The sequence below is a fragment of the Medicago sativa genome, chromosome 7 (assembly GCF_051527215.1).
Source record: "Medicago sativa cultivar Bolivia chromosome 7, Bolivia_mono, whole genome shotgun sequence".
Classification (NCBI taxonomy): Eukaryota; Viridiplantae; Streptophyta; class Magnoliopsida; order Fabales; family Fabaceae; genus Medicago; species Medicago sativa.
The window spans coordinates 47080361-47106560 of record NC_140755.1 but is presented as its reverse complement, the minus strand read 5'-3'; the positions used below and the strand labels follow the sequence as shown (position 1 = coordinate 47106560).

Below are 26200 nucleotides of genomic sequence, written 5' to 3'. Positions count from 1 at the left end.
AGTTTAATACTTATACATCAACTTTGTAAAGTTATTTTACACACATAACTAATGACGGTTGTCGCGTCAAGAAATATGACAAATCATGCATTCTTATATGAGTTTAATGGTGGTGGGTTGACAGTCTAAAATAATTTTGCATACGCAATCAATCAAAAGATCGAGATTTGCCACGTATGGTGGTGAGTTGACAGTCCAAAATAATTTTTCACACACAACCAATCAAAAGATTTAGATTTGCCACGTAAATTAAAAATATTAATTGACGTGACAATCCTAAATTTTAAGATTAGTTGTGTGTAGAAAGATGTTTTAGACTGTCATCCCACCACCATTAAAGTCTTCTTATATTTATCCTTAAGATTAGTTGTGTGTAGAAAGATGTTTTAGACTGTCATCCCACCACCATTAAAGTCTTCTTATATTTATCGGTCGACATGACAACATATCATCGGATACATGTGTAAAGGAAATATACGTCGACAGTGTATATTGATTTTCTTTTGATGAGTAAGAGTGCATATTAATGAAATTCTTATTTATTTAGTTCATTTTACAGTATTGTTTAAGAAATTTTGTTCGTAATTATAAGAAGAATTTTAAAATGAATTATACGCTTCATATATTTAAAATGTCTACAGTATTTATTCAAAATTATGAAATTTTTTATAATTAAGCGTAGAAAATATAAACTTCAATAATATATAGTTTTAGAAGATTTTCAATAAATGACCTCAATTAATAAACTCAATTTGAGTTATTTGACAAGGTAATTGACAGGGTAAGACAAGGCCAAAGAGTGATCGAACTCAAATTTATTTGATTTAAATTTTCTATTTGAAAAAAGGTAGAATGAGCAAAAGAGATCGTAATATCTTTGGGGACAGATAATCGATAGGATACTCAATGCAATATGATAATGTCCAATCATCAAGATTGTGTCCAAGTTAGCAATTTCAACATAGACTTGGATATCTAGGATAAAAAGTAAAAAATGTATGATAGAATCTAAAAGACTTTTTTTCAAGGTACTAAAACAAGAATCTATACATATGCTAGACACAAAAACCATAACAAAAACCCAAGAATTGAATTTACCCATAAAAAAACCCAAGAATTGAATTTACATCACTTAAATGTAAATGTTTATTTTCTCTTTCTCTCTCTTTTCCCTTTCTCAAACCATAGCCATCACAACTTTTTTTTCTTCTTATCTACCAAAGAGGGTGATTTAGGGTCAATTTTGACCATAAATCATCCCTCTAAATTGTTTTTTATTTTTTTTAGTTAAATAAGTAATTTACACATATTTTTAGATTTCTTTCGTTTGTTTTTGTGATTTTGTCGTATACCATGTCTTTGTTTATTTTGATTTTTTGTCTTTGTGCGGTGTGTTTTTGATTTCCCATCTTAGTGCCGTGTTTATTTGATTCAGGTTGAAAGATTAGTTTTGATTCAGGGAAGATTCAATCAACCACTTTTGCGTCGTGAACGCTGCTTATATGAAAACACGAGTATTTTGCTAGTTTTAATATTGTTTTTTTGTAGGCATATATATATACTACCGTTTTATGCTATTAACATGGATGACGTGAGGTACCTACACATTTTCCTCCAAAGGATTATCATACCGACAATGGTAGTTGAACCTATGTCCTTGCGAGATATGAGTCAACTCTTTACTAACCGAATCAACCCTTTGTTAGCCTGTAATTTTGACAGGCTCATTTAATATGGTCAATGTTTGTTTGACCTTTAACTTTGCAGGAATTGAAGGCTTTCTCATTTCAACTTGAAGACTTCGACAAGATGACAAGCCTAGCGCACACAATTAGAATTTCGACAGAACAAGGCTAAAAGCGCAACCGCGTCGAACAAAGCAATCAAGGCGGGAAAACACGATTTCAAGCTCAAGAGTGGTTCCATTGGTGGGAACGTGGGGGAAAGCAGTTGTCCAAGATGGAGGAAGTGCTGATCATGGGATTAGTGGTTCCCTAGTTAGTTATTCTAGTATAAATAAGTGTTTCCAAGTCAGAAAATGGGTCGCAAATCATTTATAAAATTCTACAACACTCAAACTACCGACGTCTAGGGAAACGAGTTATACAAAATGTATGTGAATTGATTTGTATACCACCTTTATTTTTAATGCAAAGCATTTTACCTTTCCTTTAAGTTTATGCGTTTAAACTTTTACCCTTTCCTTTAATTTTATCTTGCTTTGCTTTTACTTGCAATCTCAAAGCTGTTGAGAGACCGTGCTTTCTTTAAATGCAAACCCCGTCCTGCTCTCTAAGTAACCTGAGTGCATTTTGTGGCCCTTTTTTCGATCAAAACCTTTGCACAACATGCTCCTGAGATTTTTAGTTCGGTCTCGCTTGTAATAATCAGAAGTAGCCCGTAGTTTGCCGAAAACACCAGTAAACACCCTTCTTGGCAATAAATTAAATTATAGTTATTTTTTTTTAATAAATTATAGAGTTTTATTTTACCATAGAAAATTAAGTCATTTCATTAAAAATGTAAGAATCAATACAACTAGGTATGTTAAAATAAAGACGAGAGTTGACATTATATATAACAACCTTCATAGGGTTGTGAAAAACCATATTAGCCTCATATATAGCTCGACATAAGAGTTATTACAATAAGATGACACCAAGATTCAACAAATACTGAAATGGATCCTATTTCTGAGTTGTCTGGCATAAGAATTGAAAAGGTAGACAACTCCTTTGGCATCAAGAGTGAAGACAACTTGTTGAAAATCTAATTCTCACATCCACTCTAGTGCTGCTAGAAGTCCCAATGCTTCACCAACTTTAACATCCATAAGAGGTTGAAACCATGTTATCTTTGCTCCCATGAACATACCATGTTAGAAATTCCAACCTTTCTTTGATGCTCCAAGAATGACGCGACAAATGTTACACGTGCTTGGTTGACCGGTGCCTGTCTAGCAACTCGCCTCCTGCTTAGCTAACACCTGCCCTGATAAATAATTCCCACTGCACTTTCAATCTCAATTTCCTGTTCACTGTAGCATTTCCACTCTTCCATAAGCTCCACGAATTTGTTGAAAAAAATACACCTTTTCTCCTTTGACATCATTTCAAGTAGGAGATCCTTATATTTTTGCATATCGCCCAAACTATTACATGCATAATCTAATTTAGCATTTACACATGGACCGTCATAATATTCCTAAAGGCTCAAAATCCCTCCATAAGGACCTGGACGCCCTCCATAAGGGCCTTGGCGCCCTCCTGAAGGGCCAAGTCGCCCGCTAGAAAGGCCAGAACAACTTCAGAAAGCATATCCAGGCCGGGCGCGTCTTCCATAAGGGCGCCGCCTCACTTATTCTCCAGAATCCTCTAGAAACACTCAAAATACGTAAATACCCCTGTTGCTTGGGAACCAAGCAACCGAAGCCCAAGCCCATAGCAGGCTATAAATACCACTCTTGAGAGCAGTCTCAGATCATCCAATAATCAGTCTAAACCCTAGAATCCTAGTATTCCTTACCGTACTTTTTGCAAGTACAGTTGGTGCCGTCTGTGGGAAAAGGTAAAACTAACCTTGACCACGTTTCTGGATCGCAGATCGTGATTCGGAAACCCTGAAACAAGACCTCCAAATCGTCAAACTCCCTTACGATTTGGAAACCCTCCCCTTCTTTTTTCAACCAAACCTAAACCGCACCTCACGTACGGTTTAGAGAAAAGCCTCATCATGGCAACAGCCGAAGAATTAGAGTCCATGCAAACTCAACTCGCTCAGCTAAAAGAACACAACGAGGCCCTGCAGGCTTCGATGGAGACCATGCAACAGAAACAGTAAGAAGAAAAAGATGAATCAAACCATGGCGAGATGGATGATCCAGAGCCTCAACCCCTGTCCGCCGAGATTTGGGGCGGACCAGTCCCAGAGAACTTTAAGCCTCCTCACCTCTCCGTTTTCGACGGGAAAAGCGATCCCATGGAGCACGTCACGACCTTCAACACTCGCATGGCCGTAGTCGGAGCTCCTGATTCCCTCAAATACAAATTATTGGCCGGTACTCTCTCTGATGCCGCCTTGCGCTGGTATATGAACCTCCCACGCTTCTCCATCCTCAGTTATCCAGATATGACAAGAAAACTTATCCAACAGTTCTCTGCAAGTCGCCACCGTAAGGTCCCCGCCACCAGCCGTTTCAACGTGCGACAGGGGCACAACGAATCCCTCAGAGACTACCTGGCGAGATTCAACGAAACAACTATAAAGGTAGTTAATCCTAATCAGGAAGTATTCGTGGGCGCTTTCCAGAATGGCCTTCGGGCGGGCCAGTTCAACGAGTCACTAACTCAAAAACCTGCTGATTCCATGGAAGAAATAATCGCCAGAGCGGATTGCTATATCAAAGGAGAGGAAAGAAACGCAGAGAAGAAAGCGAGGGACGCCAAGGAGCGGGCGTCTACCAATGCGGAGCGGCGACCTTACCAACCACCTTCAAACAGGGACCGCGCCCCCTATCAGAGAGCAGAAAAGCGAAACTACGCGCCTTATACCTACAGACCATGCATGGAGAACTTCACTCCTCTAAACACCAGACCGGAACGCATCATGAAGGAAATCTACGAAACCAAGCTAATTCGGGAACCACCCCCGCCACGATTCAACACCTTGGGAGCCGACAAAGACAAATGGTGCAAGTATCACAGAATAAAGGGTCATGATACTGATTCGTGCATACATTTGCGCCGCGAAATTGAAAGGTTGATACAAAATGGCAAGCTGAGGGGATACACCCAAGACCGTCGGGATGAAGGCAAGCACGAGGGGGAAAACAAGAAGGAGGGAACGCCAGAAGGAAAGAGGCACACACTGAACACAATTTTTGGCGGTTTCTCTAGAGGAGGAGAATCAAGCTCATCTCGCAAGAAGTATGTAAGACAGGTCATGCTCTGCCAAGAATATGAGAAGCAAGTTCCAGAGCACGAACCTGATGTATCCTTTACTGCGAAGGATTTCAAAGACGTCGTACCACATGACGACGATCCCATGGTGGTCACACTGCAAATCTTCAAATGGGATGTAAAGAGGGTGCTAATCGACCCAGGGAGCTCCGCTGACATCCTTTACTACGACACATTTGATCGAATGGGGTTGGATCCAGAGCAATTGCAGCCCTTCAGAGGCACGTTGGCGGGGTTCACCGGCGAGCAAGTCCACGTCAGAGGCTACATTACTCTTAAGACAACGTTTGGTCACGGATCTCATGCCAAAACTGTTCGCGTACGGTATCTCGTAGTCAACTCGCCAAGTTCCTACAACATCATCATTGGGCGACCCGCTTTCCACCTGTTAGGTGGATTCCTATCAACAAAATTCTTGGTCATGAAGTACCCCCTTGATAATGGAAAAATAGGCACTATCAAAGGCGACCAAAAGCTGGCCAGAGAATGCTACCACAATAGCTTACGCCTGCAGAAAACTCGGAAGAAATCCGCCGATGAAGTCGCACACGAAGTCAACATGATAGATCTTGACCCCAGGAAAGATTTCCAACAAGAACGAATAGAGCCCACTGAGGATCTGAAAGAGGTCTCCATCGGTCCTGAAGCCCATCAAAAGACGAAGATTGCACGTCGCTCAGTGAAGAAGAAGAAGCCGCCCTCATCGATCTACTCCGAAGGAACCTAGATCTCTTCGCTTGGCATCCGTTCGAAATGCCAGGGATGGATCCTGACATCGCTTGCCACCACCTATCCATCAAGCCAGGAGTAAAACCAGTTGTATAACGAAAGCGAAAGATGGGCGAAGAAAGAAGGAAAGCCGTAGATGAAGAGGTAAAGAGGTTAGTAGACGCCCGCTTCATTAGCGAAATCAAGCACCCCACATGGCTGGCTAACACCGTTCTTGTAAAAAAGGCGAATGGCAAGTGGAGAATGTGCGTGGACTATACTGACCTCAACATGGCGTGCCCTAAGGATCCTTACCCGCTCCCGAACATTGACCATCTAATTGACAACGCCTCAGGTTACAAAACTCTGAGTTTCATGGACGCCTACTCTGGTTACAATCAAATTAGAATGGACCCCCTGGATGCTCCCAAGACTGCGTTTATGACCAATACGAAGAACTACCACTACGAAGTCATGTCCTTCGGCCTCAAAAACGCTGGAGCCACTTTTCAAAGGTCTATGGACATGGCTTTCGCCCAACAGATAGGAAGAAATCTGGAGGTATACATCGACGACCTGGTAGCAAAAACAAAGGAAGGACGCAGCCATGTCGACGACTTGAAAGAAATTTTGGGTCAAGTGAGAAAGTATAGAATTCGGTTGAACCCAGCTAAGTGTTCTTTCAGAGTACAGGCGGGAAAGTTTTTGGGATTCCTCTTAACAAGGCGGGGTATAGAAGCAAATCCAGACAAGTGTCAGGCAGTTATCAACATGAGGAGTCCCTCCAGCATCAAAGAGGTCCAGCAGTTAACAGGACGATTAGCAGCGCTATCTCGTTTTCTATCTTGTGCCGGCGACAAAGCCTTTTCCTTTTTCGCATCCATCAAGAAGAAAAAGAAATTCGAGTGGACGCCAGAATGTGAAGACGCCTTCCAACAGATCAAACAATTCTTATCTAGCCCGCCTATCCTTCAACGGCCAAGTCCGAACGCCATCCTATTCTTGTACTTGGCTATTTCAGAGAACGCCATGAGCACAGTCCTGGTAGAAGACTCAGACGCAGGAGAAAAGCCAATCTATTTTGTCAGCAGAGTTTTCAAGGGAGCTGAATTACGATATCAGAAGCTAGAGCGCCTAGCCCTTGCGGTGGTAACTACGGCAAGGAAGCTCCGACCCTACTTCCAAAGTCATAAGATTGTGGTGAAATCGGATTATCCTATCAAACAAGTCCTCGGAAAGCCAGATCTAGCTGGACGAATGGTCGCGTGGTCTATAGAACTATCAGAGTACGATGTTCAGTTCGTACCAAGAGGGAGTATTAAGTCCCAAGTTTTAGCGGATTTTGTCGTAGAGCTCACATCACCTGCACAAGCTCGCCCCCCATTTGTGTGGCTTTTATCCGTCGATGGCTCCTCCAATTTAAAAGGGAGCGGGGCTGGCGTCATCTTGGAAGGACCTGATGATATCCTCATAGAACAATCCCTCAGATTCAAGTTCAAAGCAAGCAACAATCAAGCGGAGTACGAAGCGCTAATTGCTGGCATGATTTTGGCACAAGAAATGGGAGCGGAAAACCTGAGAGCAAAGAGTGATTCTCAACTAGTGATGAGTCAGATTACGGGCGAATACCAGACTAAGGACCCCCAACTCATCAAGTATTTGGCAAGAGTACAAGACCTCGCCAAAAGATTTGTGTTCTTTGAAGCAGTCTACGTACCACGAGTGCAAAACGCCAGGGCTGACCTACTGGCCAAACTCGCCAGCACCAAACGACCAGGCAACAACAGGACCGTCATCCAAGAAGTTGTTACGACGCCCAACACCAATAACGAAAGCGTGCATCACATCGTTGAGGGAAAAGAGGGATGGATGGAACCATTGCTAAGATACTTAACTGGATCATTCATGCCTAGAAACAGCGAAGAAGAACAGACAGTGCGGAAAAGAGCCTCCAAATTTGTCATCATGTCAGGAAAACTTTACAAGCGAGGGCGAACGAATCCGCTACTGCGCTGCCTAGGAGAAGACGAGACCCAATTAGTGTTGCTCAAAGTACATGAAGGCGTTTGTGGCAGCCACATTGGAGGGCGGGCGTTGGCGGCAAAGCTCCTCCGTGCAGGATACTATTGGCCCACCATGCTTCAGGACAGTTCAAACTTCGTGAAAAAATGCGACAAGTGCCAAAGATTCTCCGACAAGAAGCACGCCCCAGCTCAGGAGTTAACCTCTGTTTATTCTCCATGGCCCTTCCACAAATGGGCGGTTGACATAGTCGGACCTTTTCCTCTCGCCCTAGGACAGCTGAAGTTTCTTATCGTGGGCGTGGACTACTTTACTAAATGGATCGAGGCGGAAGCAGTCGCCAAGATAACAGCCGAAATGGTCAAGAAATTCTACTGGAAAAAGATCATTTGTCGCTTTGGGCTCCCCAGATGCATAGTGTCGGACAACGGAACTCAGTTCGCAAGCTCAACTGTAGTAGATTTCTGCAAACACCTGGGAATCCAAACAAACTTCGTTTCGGTAATCCATCCGCAAGCTAATGGGCAGGCCGAGTCAGCAAACAAAGTCATTCTGAACGGAATCAAGAAAAAGCTAGAGGCGGCCAAGAGTCTTTGGGCAGAGCAGTTACATGAGGTAAGTATAGTGGTTAAATTAATCTAAACTATTTAAATTAAACTCATTTGTTTTGAAGTATGCCATGAAAAGACTACAATGAATGCCATGTCCACGTAAGTACAGGTACTATGGTCGTATCACACTACTCCGCACTCCACTACCAAGGAAACGCCCTTCACGATGGTTTACGGCGCGGACGCTTTGCTACCTGTGGAAATAGATACTCCCACGTGGCGGCGAGACGCGTTTTCAGAAGAAGGTATCGTACCTGTTATTAGACCATTTAACACATTTTTTATGCAGGAAAACAAACTTGACTTCAGATGAATAAACAAAATTGTTTCTCCAATTTACGTATTTATTTCTTTGAAAAAGCAAATGAAGTAGGTATGGCAGTCAGCATGGATATCATTGACGAGGTCAGGGAGCAAGCCCACATCCGAGAGTTCGCCGCCAAACAAAGGGCAGCTCGCCGCTACAATTCTAAAGTGGAGCCCAGGGAAATGAAGGAGGGTGATATGGTACTGAAGCAAGTCGTCGCCCCAACAAGGATAGGCAAGCTATTTCCCAATTGGGAGGGCCCCTACAGAATCCGATAGAAGTGCTCGCATGGTGCATACAAGCTGGAAGAGTTAAGTGGAGAGGCTATTCCCCTCACCTGGAATATAGCTAATCTACGCCATTATTATAGTTAATGTCTTATTGATTTATGAATAAGGATGGCATAAAGCCACCACTATGAATATTGTTATTTCTTCAAGTTATTAAAGGAACATAAGGTTAGGGTAGCACTCTTTTCCCCTGCAAGGGTAGGGGTTTTTAACGAGGCGCCCTCTCCTTTTCATATATGATAGCCTCTGCACATGTTACTTGTTATTTTCATTTTTTAACAGACCAAAACTCAAATAGGAAGGCGACGACGCGAAACAGATGAAATAAAGATTACGCGACCACCCTGTAGAGGGTTCGACTAAATAAGTCACCAGCAACAAATAGGCGGCCACCCTAAAAAGGGTTCGACTAAATAAGTCGCCGAAAGAAATAAAGATTATGCGACCACCCTGTAGAGGGTTCGACTAAATAAGTCGCCAGCAAACAACTAGGCGGCCACCCTAAAAAGGGTTCGACTAAATAAGTCGCCGAAAGAAATAAAGATTACGCGACCACCCTGCAGAGGGTTCGACTAAATAAGTCGCCAGCAACAAATAGGCGGCCACCCTAAAAAGGGTTCAACTAAATAAGTCGTCGAAAGAAATAAAGATTATGCGACCACCCTGTAGAGGGTTCGACTAAATAAGTCGCCAACAACAAATAGGCGGCCACCCTAAAAAGGGTTCGACTAAATAAGTCGCCGAAAGAAAGAAGAAACGTAACCGCCCTAAACGAGGTCGATAAGATAAATCGCCAGAAAATCAAAATAAACTGCAAACATAAACGAACGATTTTTTCGACAAGCAAAAAGGTCGCCAGTAAGACACAACGAAATAAGGGCAAGAATCAATCATCCTTAAAACAAAATAACAATAACCTAGGCCGCCAATACAAGCATCGTTTAAGCAAAGTAAGAAAAAATTCGCAGAAATATAAATATAGTTCGCAAAACACAAGTCAAAGACGCCAAAACGCGTTGTTCAAAGTAAAGGCGCTACGCAGAGCCGCCGTAGTTAGTTACATGAAATTCACTCATCATCTACCAATTGACCATCCACAATGATTTTAAAGGGGTCAAGCTCCTCCATCTTGGCCTCGGGATTAAAGAGTAAAACTTGTTCGGTGGCCAGCTTGAATCCGTTCTGAAAATAGAGAGCTAAAGAGCGCCTCCCCTCATCAACCGCTAAGTTAGACTTCTTCAGAGCCGCATCCTTCTCATCTCTCTCGTTCTCAGCAGCTTCCTTTGCTTGTCTCATCTCCTCCAAAGCCTTCTCTGCAGTCTTCTTTTCCTTCAACGCATCCGATAGTCGCCCCTCCAAACCAACAGCTTTGTGCATCCATTTCTCAACGTCCTCCGCAGCATCCAGGTGTTTCTTCTCCAATGATCCGTACTTCAACTCCCAAGCGTGAGTCAGTAGCAAAGTACGGAGGGCGGCTGTGCCAACGTCGACAACCAAGTCACTGGACTTTGCCTTCACCGCCGCTTCAACATCAACCTGGGCAAAGGGTACCTTCTCTGCCATATACCTTCGAAACAAAAAACCAAGCTCGTTTAGACTATAATAACCAAAGACCGGATCCAGAAAGCAGTAAGGAAAGGAAAGTTTACCGGCGGAAGTCAAACTCTGAGTGCCAGAATGACTCCATGGCTTGGTCGTTCAGAGAAGTACCCCCAATGTTGACACGCGCCGAAGGGCGACTACCTCCTGATCTGGCGCCCTTGCTGGTCCTCGCCTTCTTGGAAGATGGCGAGTCAAGATGAACAACGGCGTTCCCGCCAGCAGCTACTTCCGGCTCATCAGTCTCGGTACCCCCGGCATCACCCTTCGTAGAAGCCTCCTTCCTCTTTAGCTTCCTCAAAGACATTCCCGCCGGATCACTCGTCACGTACCCTTCAGGATTCTTGTTTGCCTCCAACTCCGCCAGGTATTTCCTCATCTTCGCTCCAGTTAAAGGCAGCATCTCTTCTGCAAAGAAAAAAAGAAACAAAAAAAAGGGAAGGTCAATAAAAGCAAAATAGGAACCAGCAGAGGAATACGACAAACAAAGCCAAAAAGGACACTCACGCAAATAAGCCGTCAAGCATTTTTCGTCACCTTCCCTATTTAGTAGTTCATGAATCTTGGTCAGAGGAACCTCTTCAAGAAATTGTACCAAGATTCGTTCGTAAGGAGACATGACATCCATTTTTATTTTTTTTCGACTCTCGGATGTTTTCAAGTCTCATATGAGAATATTGTAAAATGAACATTAAACGTTGGTTAAATCTATCTTTTAAAATGATAGAAACAATTATTTAAGGGGTTTTTTAATTTATATTTGGTATTTTTTATTAATCTTTTTGAAAATAGAAAGTTATTTTTTTAATTTTTTTTATATTATAACTCTGAAAATAAAATTTTCTTTTTTTATCCATATCAATTTTTATCTTATTGAGAATTTAACTTTTCGTAGTTATTATATCTATTTTTGTTAATTCGGTTTGAATATTGTTTCATTTTGTCCATGAGGTGTTAGCTAAATATTAACTTGACTCGTAACGTCAATGGACTATGTTTATTTTTTCGACTCAACAAGGATAGAAATTCAAAAATTGTATGAGAATATTACAAAGTGGACATTAGTTTTTTTTTTTTTAAGGATGCAAAATGGACATTAGTGTCACCTTAATTATTAATGATTTCTTTTTTCTTTAATAAATAAAACACTGAATTTTATCATTTTCAAAACAATTATTTGATTTAAATTTATATATTTGAAATGGCAGTAACAATTTTTTAAGATATATGTTTTTTTAGGGAAATTATTTAATATATATTTATTTTATTTGAATATTGATTCTGAAAATTAATTTTTCAAAAAGGGATACGTTGAATTTTATTTATTTTACATGATTTTTTTATTTTATAAACCGATCAAAATACGAGCATTAGTACGTGTTTGTCCTCTTTTCTATTGTTCTTAATTATATATTTTTTCTATGACATATCCTTGTTACCCATACATATCATTAGTCATACATTTATTTTCTAATTTTTTTTAGAAGTCAAACTACCCAACCGAAATTGACACGGGGAAAAATCAAATCTGAAACTTTGAGAGGAGCACACCACTGGGCCAACCCAAGTGCGGTTTTTAAATAAATCAAAGATACATTATTATGTATGTATAAATCAATATAATATTTCCTTTGAAAAAATCAAGGCTTAAACTCACTATTTACCCCTTAAGTTTGCAAAAGTAGTGATTTTGACCCTCTTTTAAAAAAAGACAAAAGTGACCCCATGTTTAGGGAAATATTCTCTTTTGACCCTCTAACATAAGGGAAATATGCTCTTTTAGCCCTTTATCTTTGCAAAAAGTTGCGATTATGGTCCCTTTTATGGGACACAATGCGTCTTCTCGGCAATTTCAGGACGAAAAGAGTCAAAATTGTTATTTTTTTGTTAGGGGACCAAATTCGCAACTTTTTAAAAGTAAATGTGTCAAAAATGCACTTAAATATAAAATTTATCTAAGAGGTGTCAATTCAATGATAAGAACTTGATATTTTTTTTGAAGGAAAGAGATTGATCATTAGCTACAACAAAAAAGCGTTTAGAGCACACAAATTCTCGATTTTACTTATCACACATACTTATAACCAGAAATTCTGCAGCTTTCCATTTTGAATACTCTTCACAAAAAATATCAATCTTTTTTATCGAAGAAACCTTATGACATTTGCTTTAGTAATTGGTAAGAACACAAGATATTTGAAGGTCTTCAATCTCGTCCTCTGTCAAATTGCTTTAGGACTGTGCAATTCTCTGCAACTGAAAAGACTTTAATTAAGGTCTGACACAATTATGTGGGAAAAAAATGCAACTCAATTACTCAAATAATTAAGGTGAAAATCACCCATGCTAACAATAGAATATGTGTAAAACCCATAAAGCAAAAAAGAAATAAAAAAAAAGGTAATCATCAACCTATGTATGACTTTAGAAACTGGCTGAACAATATATATAAAAAGCACTACTCTATGACTTTAGAATAAATATCAACATGGAAAATATGTAGACTAAATAAACACTTCAGCAGAAGAAATGAAAACAGATTAAATTATGTGCTTCAAACATATTAATGGATTGCTGCACCAAACCGAGAAGTTATAATTTTAGTGACAAAAATAAATAAACACATGGAAAAGGAGATCTTTGAAAGGATCTTGGGAAAAAATTAAGGTGCATATCAATTATGTGATAATAAACTAAACCAGAAAGAAAGAAAAAAGGGTAAACATCAACATACGTAAGACTTCAGAAAATGGCTAAACAATAACATCTATGACTTCAAAATACATATCAACACAGCAAATATGAAGACCAAACACTTGAGCAAAAGAAATAAAACATATCAACTTATGTGCTTCAAACAAATTAATGGACTGATGCATCAATCTTACAAACCAACTCAAAGAGTGCACTTTTATGTGGTCTAACATCTCGCGCATATCAAATAAACCTTCATTGAAGACAATATTGTTTCTTTTCAGCCACAAAAATCAATTTATTGATGCCAAAATATATGTATCCTTGAGTATAAGGATATACACATATATCATGCATGTTTTCACACACATGTATAAACCAATTAGATTAGTGTGTTGAAAGAGTATATTCAAAAGAGTGTAATTCTAGCATTTCTCTTTTTGACATTATTTCATGGAATTCTATCTTTTCAAGCTCCTTACAAATCTATTATTGTTCCTCATTGTTGGAACACTAGTTAAAGTCTAGTGAGAAAATTGGAAAGAAAGAAAAACACTATGAGAAACTAGTGTGTGGGTATGTGACTTAAAAATGTCCCACATTGGAGAGCCACCCCAACGAGTAAGTGTTTATATAAGGGTGGGTGACCTCCAAGGGTGTGCCCTTGGGGTACCCATTTTTATGAACGGGTGAACGCTTACAAAATATATATATCACGCGCGGCGACGCCGCCGTCCGACCGGCCGGGCCGGGCTTGGGTCGTGGGTCAGAAAATTGATATATTTTTTTTGTCACTTGAAAATGTTAATTAATTAATTAATTTTTCATTATGCGAAAGCGTTACACGTAACAAATTGATGTGTTACATTCCGACCCGATCCAAGAAACTTCCGGATATTTCCAATTAAGAAAACGCGTTTGCTTTGCTTAAGGATTAAGCAAACTTAATCCCCAAGTAATTCTCACGAACTCTGCCTATAAAAGGAGAGCTCGCCCCACTCATTCTTCACACCAAAATCTCACAGTTGATGCTTCCTGTGCGGTTTTCTCTCTTCTCCCTTCGATTTTAACAAATCGTTCTTCTTCTTCTACTCCTTTCTGTCCCATCGGTTTCGAATAGAGCGGTTACATACCGTATCGAGTGGCTTCGATCAAACGATTGAACCATACTTTGAGGTGTAATTCTCGAGCGACTATATACTGTGCAGTATATACTCGTAACAGTGATCTGGGCTGTTTTATCCTGGAGACAGCGTGGTTGATGGTCTACCTTGCACAAACTAGGGTAGTGCCGCGAAACGTCTTAAAGAAAGCGACCTGGTCGTGACTCACCCAGTAATTTCGTTCGGTATAATTTTTTAAATCGAAAAACAACAATTTTAAGACGTTTCTGAAACCATGAATACCAACAACGAAATTACTGTCTCTGGAACAGCTGTCGACTTCAACAAACCGTTTAAGTTTCACGGTAGTAACCACTACTACAAAATACCCCATTTAATAGCACTCATTTTGGCTCTTAATAGCGCTTCTCAAGTGCTAAGAAAGCCCCCGCTATAATAGGTCAGGAGCCTCTAATAGCGCTTTCCAAACGCTATTAAATAGCAATACGTTAATAGCGCTTTCAGAAAAGCACTAATATAGCCTTATTCTAGTGCTATTAAAGTAGCCTTTCTAACAGCTGTTTCTTAGCACTTTTTGAGAAGCGCTATCGTAGGCTTTCTACTCAAACAGGGGGTTTCTTAGCGTTTTATTGTAAGCGCTAATAAAAGTTGTGTTTTTTTTTTTAATCCTGTAACCAAAAATGCTATAATTAAACGCTATAATAAGATACTGAAATATGAATATAGCAAATTACATTCATGATAATTTCATTACAAATTGATCATAAACTTAATTATGAATGTCATAATACTAGTCGATCCACAATTGCCAATAAAAAAAGCTCCTAAAAGCAGCCACGGTTACCACCAAAAAAACACCTAAATTTTAGAGGACTCGTGACAAGCTATATAGTCCAGCACAACCAATTACGATTTACCTTTTGATGTTCATCGACCAATTTAACAAGATTCAATTGCCATGCCACAAATGTCCTTATTGCTTCACCAACAGTCGCGACATCGCCTTCTTCAACAGGTATAGGCAACAAAAGCTTTCCTCTCAACAACAACATCAATCCTAACCTTGACATATCCGGGTGGTAATTTCTTGTTGTGTAAAACATCACTACCCGTGTTATATAATTTTCCATGAGCAACCAACCGTCGGCATGGGGATGATAAGTAAATTTCAATAGACGAAATACCCTAAACCAATAGTGAATGAACATATACGTTATTAGGATTATGAAGCAAAATATACTCCATTACAATTTAACATTTTATAAAGAAAACATTTACCTTCGGAATGGTTTCAAGTGCAAGAGGGCTGCAAGAATCTTTGACACTAGTTTCTATCCTTTGAACCAAATCTTGTGGTTGTGGCGTCTCTCCACCATATTTCTGTTTTTGTCTCTCTCCAACATCTCTTTTTTGTTGTCTTTCTTCAACATCTCTGTTTTTGTCGGGGAATAGTTCGTTTGAGTTTATTGGTAACAAATATGACTAGTTAAAATTTGGTTCTAACAACCGAGTTATGAATCATATGCTTAAGGATTCACTGCCCATACACAATTGAAAAAAGATAGAAAAAGAAAATAATTAAATAATATTTATTTTTTAAATAATAAAATAAAAGGTATTTTTATGTGTGTGTGCCTAAGTGGTACGCTCAAAAGCTTGTGACCATGCAAGACTTTCTCCAAAGATATATGCATATAGTCCATTGCAAATTTGATATCTTTCCGTAACCACCTAACTTAAATAGTTGCTTTTAATCATCAAGAATTCCTACCACTATTATCCACCTCATCATATTAATTTTCATTATCTTTTGCAATAACTAACTTTTGACCATGACTTTAACTACAGAAAAAGAAGTCAATACCTCGATCCGTCTGTTTGCTCACACCAGTAGCAGTTGGCACCACACTGATCATATAAGTGAAAAAAAAAGTCAGTCCTTCAAAACTCAAATCGAAATAGAGGGAATTAGTCTTTGCCATACAAACTTAAAACAATTGTGTGAGTAACACTTGAGCTAGTATTTGGGACATACCTTAAAAAAATGGAATGATACAAGCCTCTATTGTGAATGTGATCGACCAAATCCAATAAGTTAAGTTGTATCTGCACACATGTTGAATGGGTTAATTGATGATCCTTTGACATATATAAACTACTGGATCAGGGAACATAATTCAGTGGTACAGTTGTGAGCGACCTGACCAGACTTAACATGAATTGTTATAATAAGCAAATGAACTATTGGAGAATCCTTTTTCATTTTCAGTTGGCTTGGTGCACAAGGCAATTGATATGGTTACAGATAGTTATATGAGATCTGCTATTGATTATTTTGAAGTTACAAGAGCTAGACCTTCTTTAACAGGCACACTTTTGATCACAACTTGGACTAAATTGTCTTTTGACACTACTGATTTTGGGTTGGGGTGAACCTCTATGTTCTGGTCCTGTTACAATGCCAAATACAGAAGTTATTTTGTTCCTGTCACATGGTCAAGGAAGGAAAGGTATAAGTGTGCTACTTGGCTTGCCTGCTTCTGCTATGGAACGATTTGAAGAATTGGTGATGATGGAATGCAACTTCTATATTCATATACTATACTGCATTATTACATATATACCTACATACTATCATTTATGTGTAAATAGCTTGCTGAGCTATTGAAGTTTTTTCTTATATTTGTGCTAAATGTGTTAAGTATATATAATAAATTTTGTGCCATGGGAAGCTCAAATGCTACATTTTGTTAATCATTTTTAAAAAAAGACTAGGGTCCCGTTTGTTATAGCTTTTTGAAAATAGACTTTTATAGTGTACTATACTCGTTAGAAAATGGTAAAATCACTATATAGAAATAACTTCTATATATATTGAAAAAATCTAATTTGAACACGTACAAGAGTGGATCAAAAAAGTACAATCATAACACAAAGTCGTTAGAAAAACATTAAATCTTAACGGTCTAAAATCGCTCCACTCCACACCAAAACATTATCAAAAATATTCTAAGCCATTGGTAATTTCTTTTTCGCAAGTTCCTAGATATGGATTCACCAAAGCTAATAACTAGCCAATTTCTTTGATATGAAGCAGCTCAACAAAACAATCTTTTTACTCACATCAGTTTGATCTGCATACTTGTTACTAGCAGCATCAGATTGCTAAGACTCACAACCAAGCTCTTTCTACACAAATGAAAGCACCCACCATGCAAAGTCATGCCATGTCTAATGATATCAAAACCGAGTAAAATCTAGTACAAGAAAAATATCTGCAAATCATTACATTCACCAGCCCCTAAGGGTTGGCTCGGTGTAGACATGAGACCTCAAAGTGTGTTCCTATTTAGCCCCTAAATAACATGAATTGTTTTTACGAGACAAATAACAAGAATTTAGAATCGTGCCTAATTAAAGAAAGATGTTGTCCTTCGTTCCTATATCAATTTCCTAGGTTTTTCACAATATGATTGAGTAAACTGCTTAAAATATTTTAACATTGTATACACATTTTATTTACAAGCACTAGACGAATACACAATCCTATTCCTTCTAACATGTTATAGCAAAAGTCATTTACGAAATCACATAGCGACAGTCCAAGTAAACTCATTTCAAGAAAATTGAACATAGTAAAGAACTTAATGTTACAAATTTAAATTAACTCAACACAACTCATATGATCGGCAGTTCACATTAACACAGCACAACTCATAGATTCAAATTAACACATCAATTACTGAAATGAAACAATACCCAAAATGCAAATCAAAATCGAATAAACCAATGTCATGAAAGGAAAATGTACCAGCAATTTGTAGATGAGTAACAAAGGGAGAATAGAACTGGAACATGAATCACGAACAGAATAGAATAGGTCACAAACAGGAACGCGAGTCACGTACGAACTAGAACAAAACATTAACAAACACAGTTAGCTAAATAAATTATCATCAATTCTGGAATGTGAGTAGTAAAGAGTGAATTCTGGAATAAAAAATAAACTCACAATTCTGGAATAAAAAATAAACCCCAACATCCCGAACAAAACCCATAAAACTCACAATTCTGGAAACAAAATTAAACTCACAACAAAACCCATAAAACTCATAATTCTGGAATCAGAAATAAACTCAAATCAGAAGAAAGTACCGATCTTTGTGATTTGAGAACGAGGAACTGGTTCAACGATTCTCTGAAATTAATGATAACCGTTTTCAATTGATTATATACAAAAGAAATTTTCGGTTCAATTGATTAGCGACAAATTAAACTTTTTCCATTTTCAATTTCAGGAATTAGGTGGAATGAACTCAAAACCCTAAGTTATGTAATTCATGCATAATAAAGAGAGAGAAGATCAAGAGAATGAAGATATAACCTTTCACAGATAGCGTTAACGTTTCGATTCGAACTTCGATTCCGAGTGAGTGAGGGATTCCCGACCTCGAGAGAGTGAGTGAGTGACCGAGTGAGTCAGGGATTTCGAGGGAAGTGGTTTTCAGTTTTGGGAGAAGGAATCTGACTTTGACCCAAGGACGGTGGAAGATTATTGATACGAAGGACGGTGGAGGAAGGATGGTGGAAGGACTTGGACGAAGGAGAGAGACTGAGTTTTGGATGGTGGAGAGAGACTGAGTTTTGGAAGCTCTTTTTCACACTTTTGTTATGTGCGCGAAATGAAAAATGTATCCGCCTTTTTTTAATTTTCATTAAGCCCAAACATAGCGTTTGTGGAAAACGCTATCTATACCCCCTTCAACAATAGCGTTTCCCTAAAAGCGCTATTAGTGCGAACAAGAATAATAGCACTTATAGAAAAGCGCTATCTAACCCAGTTTTTTACAAGTTTTTTTTAGCGTTTTCTGAAGAGTGTTATAACAGGTCTCTAATTTGCATTTTTAATAGCATTTATCCAGAAACGCTATTAAAATTGTGCTATTAAAAGCCAAAATTGTGGTAAGCGTTGGCAAACAAAGATGATGTTTTTTCTAACTACGAAAAAGGTTGCCCACGTCTTGAAGGATAACATACATGTGATACCATCGATGTCGGTTCCTATGGAAACGACTAGTAACGGTAAGACAGCAGTGACTACAGATGCTTCTATATCTGCAGCAAATGTTGAGTTGGAAAGGCTTACTGCCGAACATGCTGAAAAGGTGAAACAGACTGAAAAGGATAGACTCCTCTGGCAAGAAGAGGATTACCTGTGCAAGAATTACATATTGAACTGTCTTGCGGATCATCTATATGATCTGCATCTGATTCATAAGACAGCTAAGGATGTTTGGGATGCTCTTCAGAATAAATATAACACTGAAGAGGCTGGCTCAAAGAAATTTGTTGTGAGCCGGTACCTAAACTATAAGATGAACGACGAGAAATCTGTCGAAGAACAATCTCAAGAGCTTCAGAATATAGCTCATGAGATTTTTGTTGAAGGGATTCAATTACCTGAGCAGTTTCAGATTGCTGTGATAATTGATAAACTGCCCCCTGCTTGGAAGGACTTCAAGAATGCCCTTAGGCATAAGACTAAGGAGTTTTCTCTTGAAAGTCTGATTACTCGACTTCGTATTGAAGAAGAGGCGAGAAAACAAGAACTGAATGAAGAGGTGTTTGCTGTCTCGAACAGCAACACTAAAAAGAAATCTGTGGGTGCTGTTCTGAAGCCTGCTGGCAAACAATTTAAGAATCAGAACCGTCCTGCAAATAAGAATTCCAATCGGAATAAGAATGGGAACCCACAAAAGGTCCCAAGAGCTCAACCATCAAATAATGACCCTGCTCAACCGTTTAATTGCTACAATTACGGACAACCAGGTCATATGGCACGAAAGTGTAGAAACCTATCCACTCGACCGGCTCAAGCTCAGGCTCACTTGACAACAAATGAGGAGCAGCCGTATACTGCAATGATAACTGAAATCAACATGGTGGGTGGATCTGATGGTTGGTGGATAGACACTGGTGCATCCATGTCTGTTATGAACGTGCTATGTTTAAGACATACACTGCTGCTGAAGATCAGAAGGTGCTGTTGGGAGATTCTCACACCACTGAAGTTGCTGGAACCGGAGATGTGGAGCTGAAATTCACCTCCGGGAAGACTCTCATATTGAAGGATGTGCTGCACAATCCTAGAATTAGGAAGAATTTAGTTTCTGGCTTTTTACTGAATAAGGCTGGTTTTGAACAAATCATAGCATGTGATATGTACTCCATTACTAAGGATTTGGTTTTTGTTGGGAAAGGGTATGCTACTGATGGTATGTTTAAGTTGAACCTTATGAATAAAATTTCTCCTTCTGCTTATATGTTGTGTGATTTTAATATTTGGCATGCACAACTCTGTCACGTTAATAAACGAATCATTTCTAATATGAGCAATCTCGGTTTAATTCCTAAGTTATCTTTGAATGAATTTGAAAAATGTCAGTTTTGTAGTCAAGCAAAAATAACAAAAGGATCTCATAAATCTGTAATAAGAGAAACCGAACCATTTGAATTAGTACATTCCGATATATGCGAACTTGATGGTAACTTGACTAGAAACGGACAAAGATACTTTATAACTTTTATCGATGATTGCTCTGATTACACTTATGTGTATTTAATGAAAAACAAAAGTGATGCGCTTGATATGTTTAAAATTTTTGTCAAAGAAATTGAAACTCAATTCAATAAAAGAATCAAGCGCTATCGTAGTGACAGAGGCACTGAATATTTATCACACACATCCAATGAGTATTATAAAGAGCACGGAATCATTCATGAAACAACTGCACCTTACTCTCCTGAGATGAACGGTAAAGCGGAAAGAAAAAATAGAACCTTTACCGAATTAGTAGTTGCCATCATGCTTAATTCTGGTGCAGCGCCTCATTGGTGGGGGGAAATTTTATTAACTGTTAGCTACGTGCTAAATAGAGTACCTAAAACTAAGAACAAAATTTCTCCTTATGAAATTTTGAAGAAAAGACAACCAAATTTGTCTTACATTCGAACATGGGGCTATTTAGCCTATGTAAGGATTCCTAATCCCAAGAGAGTCAAACTTGCAAGTAGAGCCTATGAATGTGTATTCATTGGGTATGCCTTGAACAGTAAAGCATATAGGTTTTATGACCTAAAGGCTAAGGTGATCATAGAATCAAATGACGCCGATTTCTATGAAACGAAATTTCCCTTTCTATCAAGAGATAGTGGGAGTAATAGTGGGGGCGCAAACATGAACACTACACCTGATCACAATCCAGTAATCAGAAATAGTGATGAAAACATCATAACTGATGTTACAGAACTTCGAAGAAGTAAGAGAGCAAGAACTGCTAAAGAGTATGGACCTGAATATGTGGTCAATACATTAGAAGAGGATCCATCAAATCTCAAAGAAGCTTTGTCTTCCTTGGATGCAGACTTATGGCAAGAAGCCATAAATGATGAAATGGATTCTCTACTGTCTAACGAAACTTGGCACTTGACTGAACTGCCTCCAGGCTGCAAACCAATAGGTTGTAAATGGATTTTGAAAAAGAAACTGAAACTTGATGGAACTGTTGATAAATACAAGGCACGCCTTGTAGCCAAAGGTTTCAGACAAAGAGAAAATATAGATTTTTCCGATACCTACTCACCAGTTACTCGAATCACATCCATAAGGGTACTAATTTCTTTGGCTGGTGTCTATAACTTGATAGTACACCAAATGGATGTGAAAACTGCCTTTTTGAATGGTGAGTTGGAAGAAGAAATCTATATGGAACAACCTGAAGGTTTTGTAGTCCATGGACAGGAAAGCAAAGTCTGTAAGTTAGACAAATCTCTGTATGGTCTAAAACAAGCCCCTAAGCAATGGCATGAAAAGTTTGACAACTTAATGATTACGAATGAGTTCAAAGTGAATGAAAGTGACAAATGTATCTACTACAAGTATGATAAAAACATTTGCAATATCATATGTCTATATGTAGACGACCTACTCATATTTGGGTCAAACATTCCTGCCATAAATTCTGTGAAATCACTGTTGAGTGACAACTTTGATATGAAGGATCTAGTAGAAGCTGATGTAATTCTTGGCATCAAGATTACTAGATCAGATAAAGGAATTTCCTTGGATCAGTCTCATTATGTTGAGAAGATATTAAGGAAATACAACTACATTGATCGTAAACCTGCAAGCACACCTTATGATCCAAGTGTAAAACTTTTTAAGAACACTGGAGATGGTGTTAGACAAACTGAATATGCGAGCATCATTGGCAGTCTCAGATATGCCACTGATTGTACTAGACCCGAAATTGCCTATGTCGTGGGACTTTTATGCAGATTTACAAGTAGGCCAAGCAAGGAGCATTGGCATGCTATTGAGAGAGTCATGAGATACCTGAAAGGGACTATGACATTAGGACTGCATTATCAAAAATATCCTGCTGTACTTGAAGGGTACAGTGATGCAGATTGGAACACCTTGTCGGATGATTCCAAAGCGACCAGCGGCTATATATTTAGCATAGCTGGAGGAGCTGTTTCTTGGAAGTCTAAGAAGCAGACCATTCTGGCTCAGTCCACAATGGAATCTGAGATGATAGCACTAGTTACTGCTAGTGAAGAAGCAAGTTGGCTAAGATCCTTGCTAGCTGAAATCCCTTTATGGGAGAAACCGTTAACAGCTGTGTTAATTCATTGCGATAGTACCTCGGCTATTGCAAAGATTAAGAATCTTTATTACAATGGTAAGAGACGACAGATAAGACGAAAACATAGCACGATTAGAGAGTGTATCTCTAATGGAGCGGTTAGAGTTGATTTTGTACGTATGAATGAAAACTCAGCTGATCCTTTGACAAAAGGACTTAATAGAGAGAAAGTCCGAGAAACATCCAGTAGGATGGGACTAATGTCTATAGCCCGCTAAATGATGGTAACCCGACCTGTATGACTGGAGATCCCAAGATTTAGGTTTAATGGGTAAAAACAAGTCATGAAGTGGTAGAACATGCTATGAGAGAAAGAATATAGAAAGCATGATCCTGCAGCGAAAGAAGGATGAGGTAATAGTAACTCTTAATGAGATCTATACTCTATGTTGAGTGGGGTACACAGCTACAGGAGTACCCTTGATAGACTCACCTATACGAATGTGGAACTTAGGCCGGTCCTATGGAATTTTGAGGCAGAATTCCTAGAGCATTCGTTAAAACCGGGATACACGTGCAGGGCCTTAAAACGCACGGACTTTTAGAATACACCTATGAAAAGGTTTGTGTGTGAATTCTATGTCTGAGATAGAGTTCAATGCTGTAAGCAACTCTTGTTAAATCAGAATACCTTCCACTATGCAAAGGTTCAAGTTGTTGGCGACACCTTTGTATATTAGCAAATCTTATGGAAACGTTTTACGTTATTTCTCGAAACCATTTTGAAGTCAAGTGGGGGATTGTTGGAACACTAGTTAAAGTCTAGTGAGAAAATTGAAAAGAAAGAAAAACACTATGAGAAACTAGTGTGTGGGTATGTGACTTAAAAATGTCCCACATTGGAGAGTCACCCCAACTAGTAAGTGTTTATATAAGGGTGGGGTGACCTCCAAGGGTGTGCCCTTGGGGTACCCATTTTTGTGAACGGGTGAACCCATTTTTGTCACTTGAAAATGTTAAATTAATTAATTAATTTTTCATTATACGAAAGCGTTACACGTAACAAATTGATGTGTTATATTCCGACCCGATCCAAGAAACTTCCGGATATTTCCAATTAAGAAAACGTGTTTGCTTTGCTTAAGGATTAAGCAAACTTAATCCCCAAGTCACGCGTAAAACGCGTTTGCTTAAGGATTAAGCAAACTTAATCCCCAAGTAATTCTCACGAACTCTGCCTATAAAAGGAGAGCTCGCCCCACTCATTCTTCACACCTTAATCTCACAGTTGATGCTTCCTGTGCGGTTTTCTCTCTTCTCCCTTCGATTTTAACAAATCGTTCTTCTTCTTCTACTCCTTTCGGTCCCATCGGTTTCGAATAGAGCGGTTACGTGCCGTATCGAGTGGCTTCGTTCAAACGATTGAACCATACTTTGAGGTGTAATTCTCGAGCGACTATATACTGTGCAGTATATACTCGTAACAGTGATCTGGGCTGTTTTATCCTGGAGACGGCGTGGTTGATGGTCTACCTTGCACAAACTAGGGTAGTGCCGCGAAACGTCTTAAAGAAAGCGACCCGGTCGTGACTCACCCAGTAATTTCGTTCGGTATAATTTTTTAAATCGAAAAACAACACTCATACTAATAAAACGGAAATGGTCCTCTCTATTTCTCACCCTCTCCATTACCATAGTTTTGGGAGTATTAATATAATAATGTGACATTGGGTGGATTCAAATACTCTACACAGACTCTAAAATTATAGTAATGTAGAGAAGAAACGGAGAGGGGAAATGGAAAGGATCCTAACCATAATAAAACAATATCAATGCATTATCGCTATATGAAGCCCCCATTTCTTTTTAGAAATGGAGAGGATCCTAACCCCTGTGAAAGATGTTAGAAAACATATATACGAATCTTTTTTTTTTATCAAAGCAGTACAATATAAAAGCAGGAGAAGCCTGAACCAATACATCAGAGTCACATAGTGAAAAGGATAAAGCTAAATACAGTGAAAGATGTTAGGGAGGATTGTTTTTTTATTTCCATTTTTTCAGAAACTACCTCCTTGTATTCCGCCAAAGAACAAACTGTCATTGGTTAATTTTGTTCCGGGAAGCATTCGCTGTCTTTTCTTTCCCACTAAATAGCATTGCTCTAGTGAAAAACCTATGAAAAGAGAAACCGGATCTATCCCAAGAATCTTGTAACAGTAGTAATTGCAGTAAATATGATCAGTATATTTATTGTTCTTGGTTTACATAATTCAGTTCCACTGAGTAGTTTAGAGTTTAGACACATGGACTGCATCAAGTCTCCAGTTTTCTCTTCCTTTAACAGAATAAAAAAGAAGAATGTCTCAAGAAAGCTAAAGTGTTTTCTCATTATTGATATTGTTGAAATCTCAGGTGGAGATAATGGGAATATAAGCTTTGGCTATTTTCACATATATTCCATTGCCAATGAAACAACTAAGAGCAGTTGAACAAATTTTTCGCCATGACATCACACAATGAGACGGTAAACGTTTTGATTAGTAATAATAATAATAGTAATCAATATAGTTCGAAAAAACTGCCTTGCATTGTACTTATGTAAGGTTTTTTTCTTTCTAAGAAGATAAATTAGCCCAGGCAAATTGACACTAGAGAGAATTGAACCTGAGACCTCAAGGAGGAGCACACTCCCAGAACCCAAGCTAATACCATCAGGCTAACCCAAGTGGGTTTGTACTTATGTTAGGTGAAAAGAGACATGGTCCGCGACATCAATATCTCAGCATATTAACAGGGGGAAAAATGAATTTCTTATAATTTGTTGCATTAACTTCCGAATCAAGCAGAGAAAAAAGAAAACTATGTGGTTGAAAACATGGAATCTCATCTTTATGAAATCATTTACGGAGCATATTTTCAAAAAAATTCTAGAAGTGCAATGACTCGAGAACAGGTTCCAGATTTGGCAGTTTGTAGGGGAGATTAAAACAACTAGCAAAGTTAACATTAATAATGTACATGATTGAGGACATCAATATATATCTCCACATATTAACAAAAAAAAAAAATTCTTATCTTTTGTTGCATTAACTTCATAATCAAGCAGAGGAAGAGGAAAATTTTACGTGGGTGTAAGCGTGTAATCTCATCTTTATGAAACCATAACACTTATGAAGGAGATTTTCAGAAAAATCTAGAGCAACGACTCTAGAACAGGTTCCAGATTTGGCAATTAG

General features: G+C 38.7%; 2 protein-coding genes across 2 annotated transcripts; both read left to right on the top strand.

Moving 5' to 3' along the window:
- Positions 1-3870: 3870 nt before the first annotated feature.
- Positions 3871-5685, top strand: LOC146906266 (uncharacterized). Its single transcript, XM_085728781.1, has one exon. The coding sequence runs from the start codon at positions 3871-3873 to the stop codon at positions 5683-5685; it is 1815 nt and encodes a 604-aa protein (XP_085584907.1).
- Positions 5686-19364: 13679 nt separating this feature from the next.
- Positions 19365-25397, top strand: LOC146906265 (uncharacterized). The gene is made up of 4 exons (XM_085728780.1): positions 19365-20255; positions 20327-20588; positions 21342-21982; positions 25377-25397. Exons 1-4 carry the CDS (start codon positions 19365-19367, stop codon positions 25395-25397), a joined length of 1815 nt encoding a protein of 604 aa, XP_085584906.1.
- Positions 25398-26200: the final 803 nt, after the last annotated feature.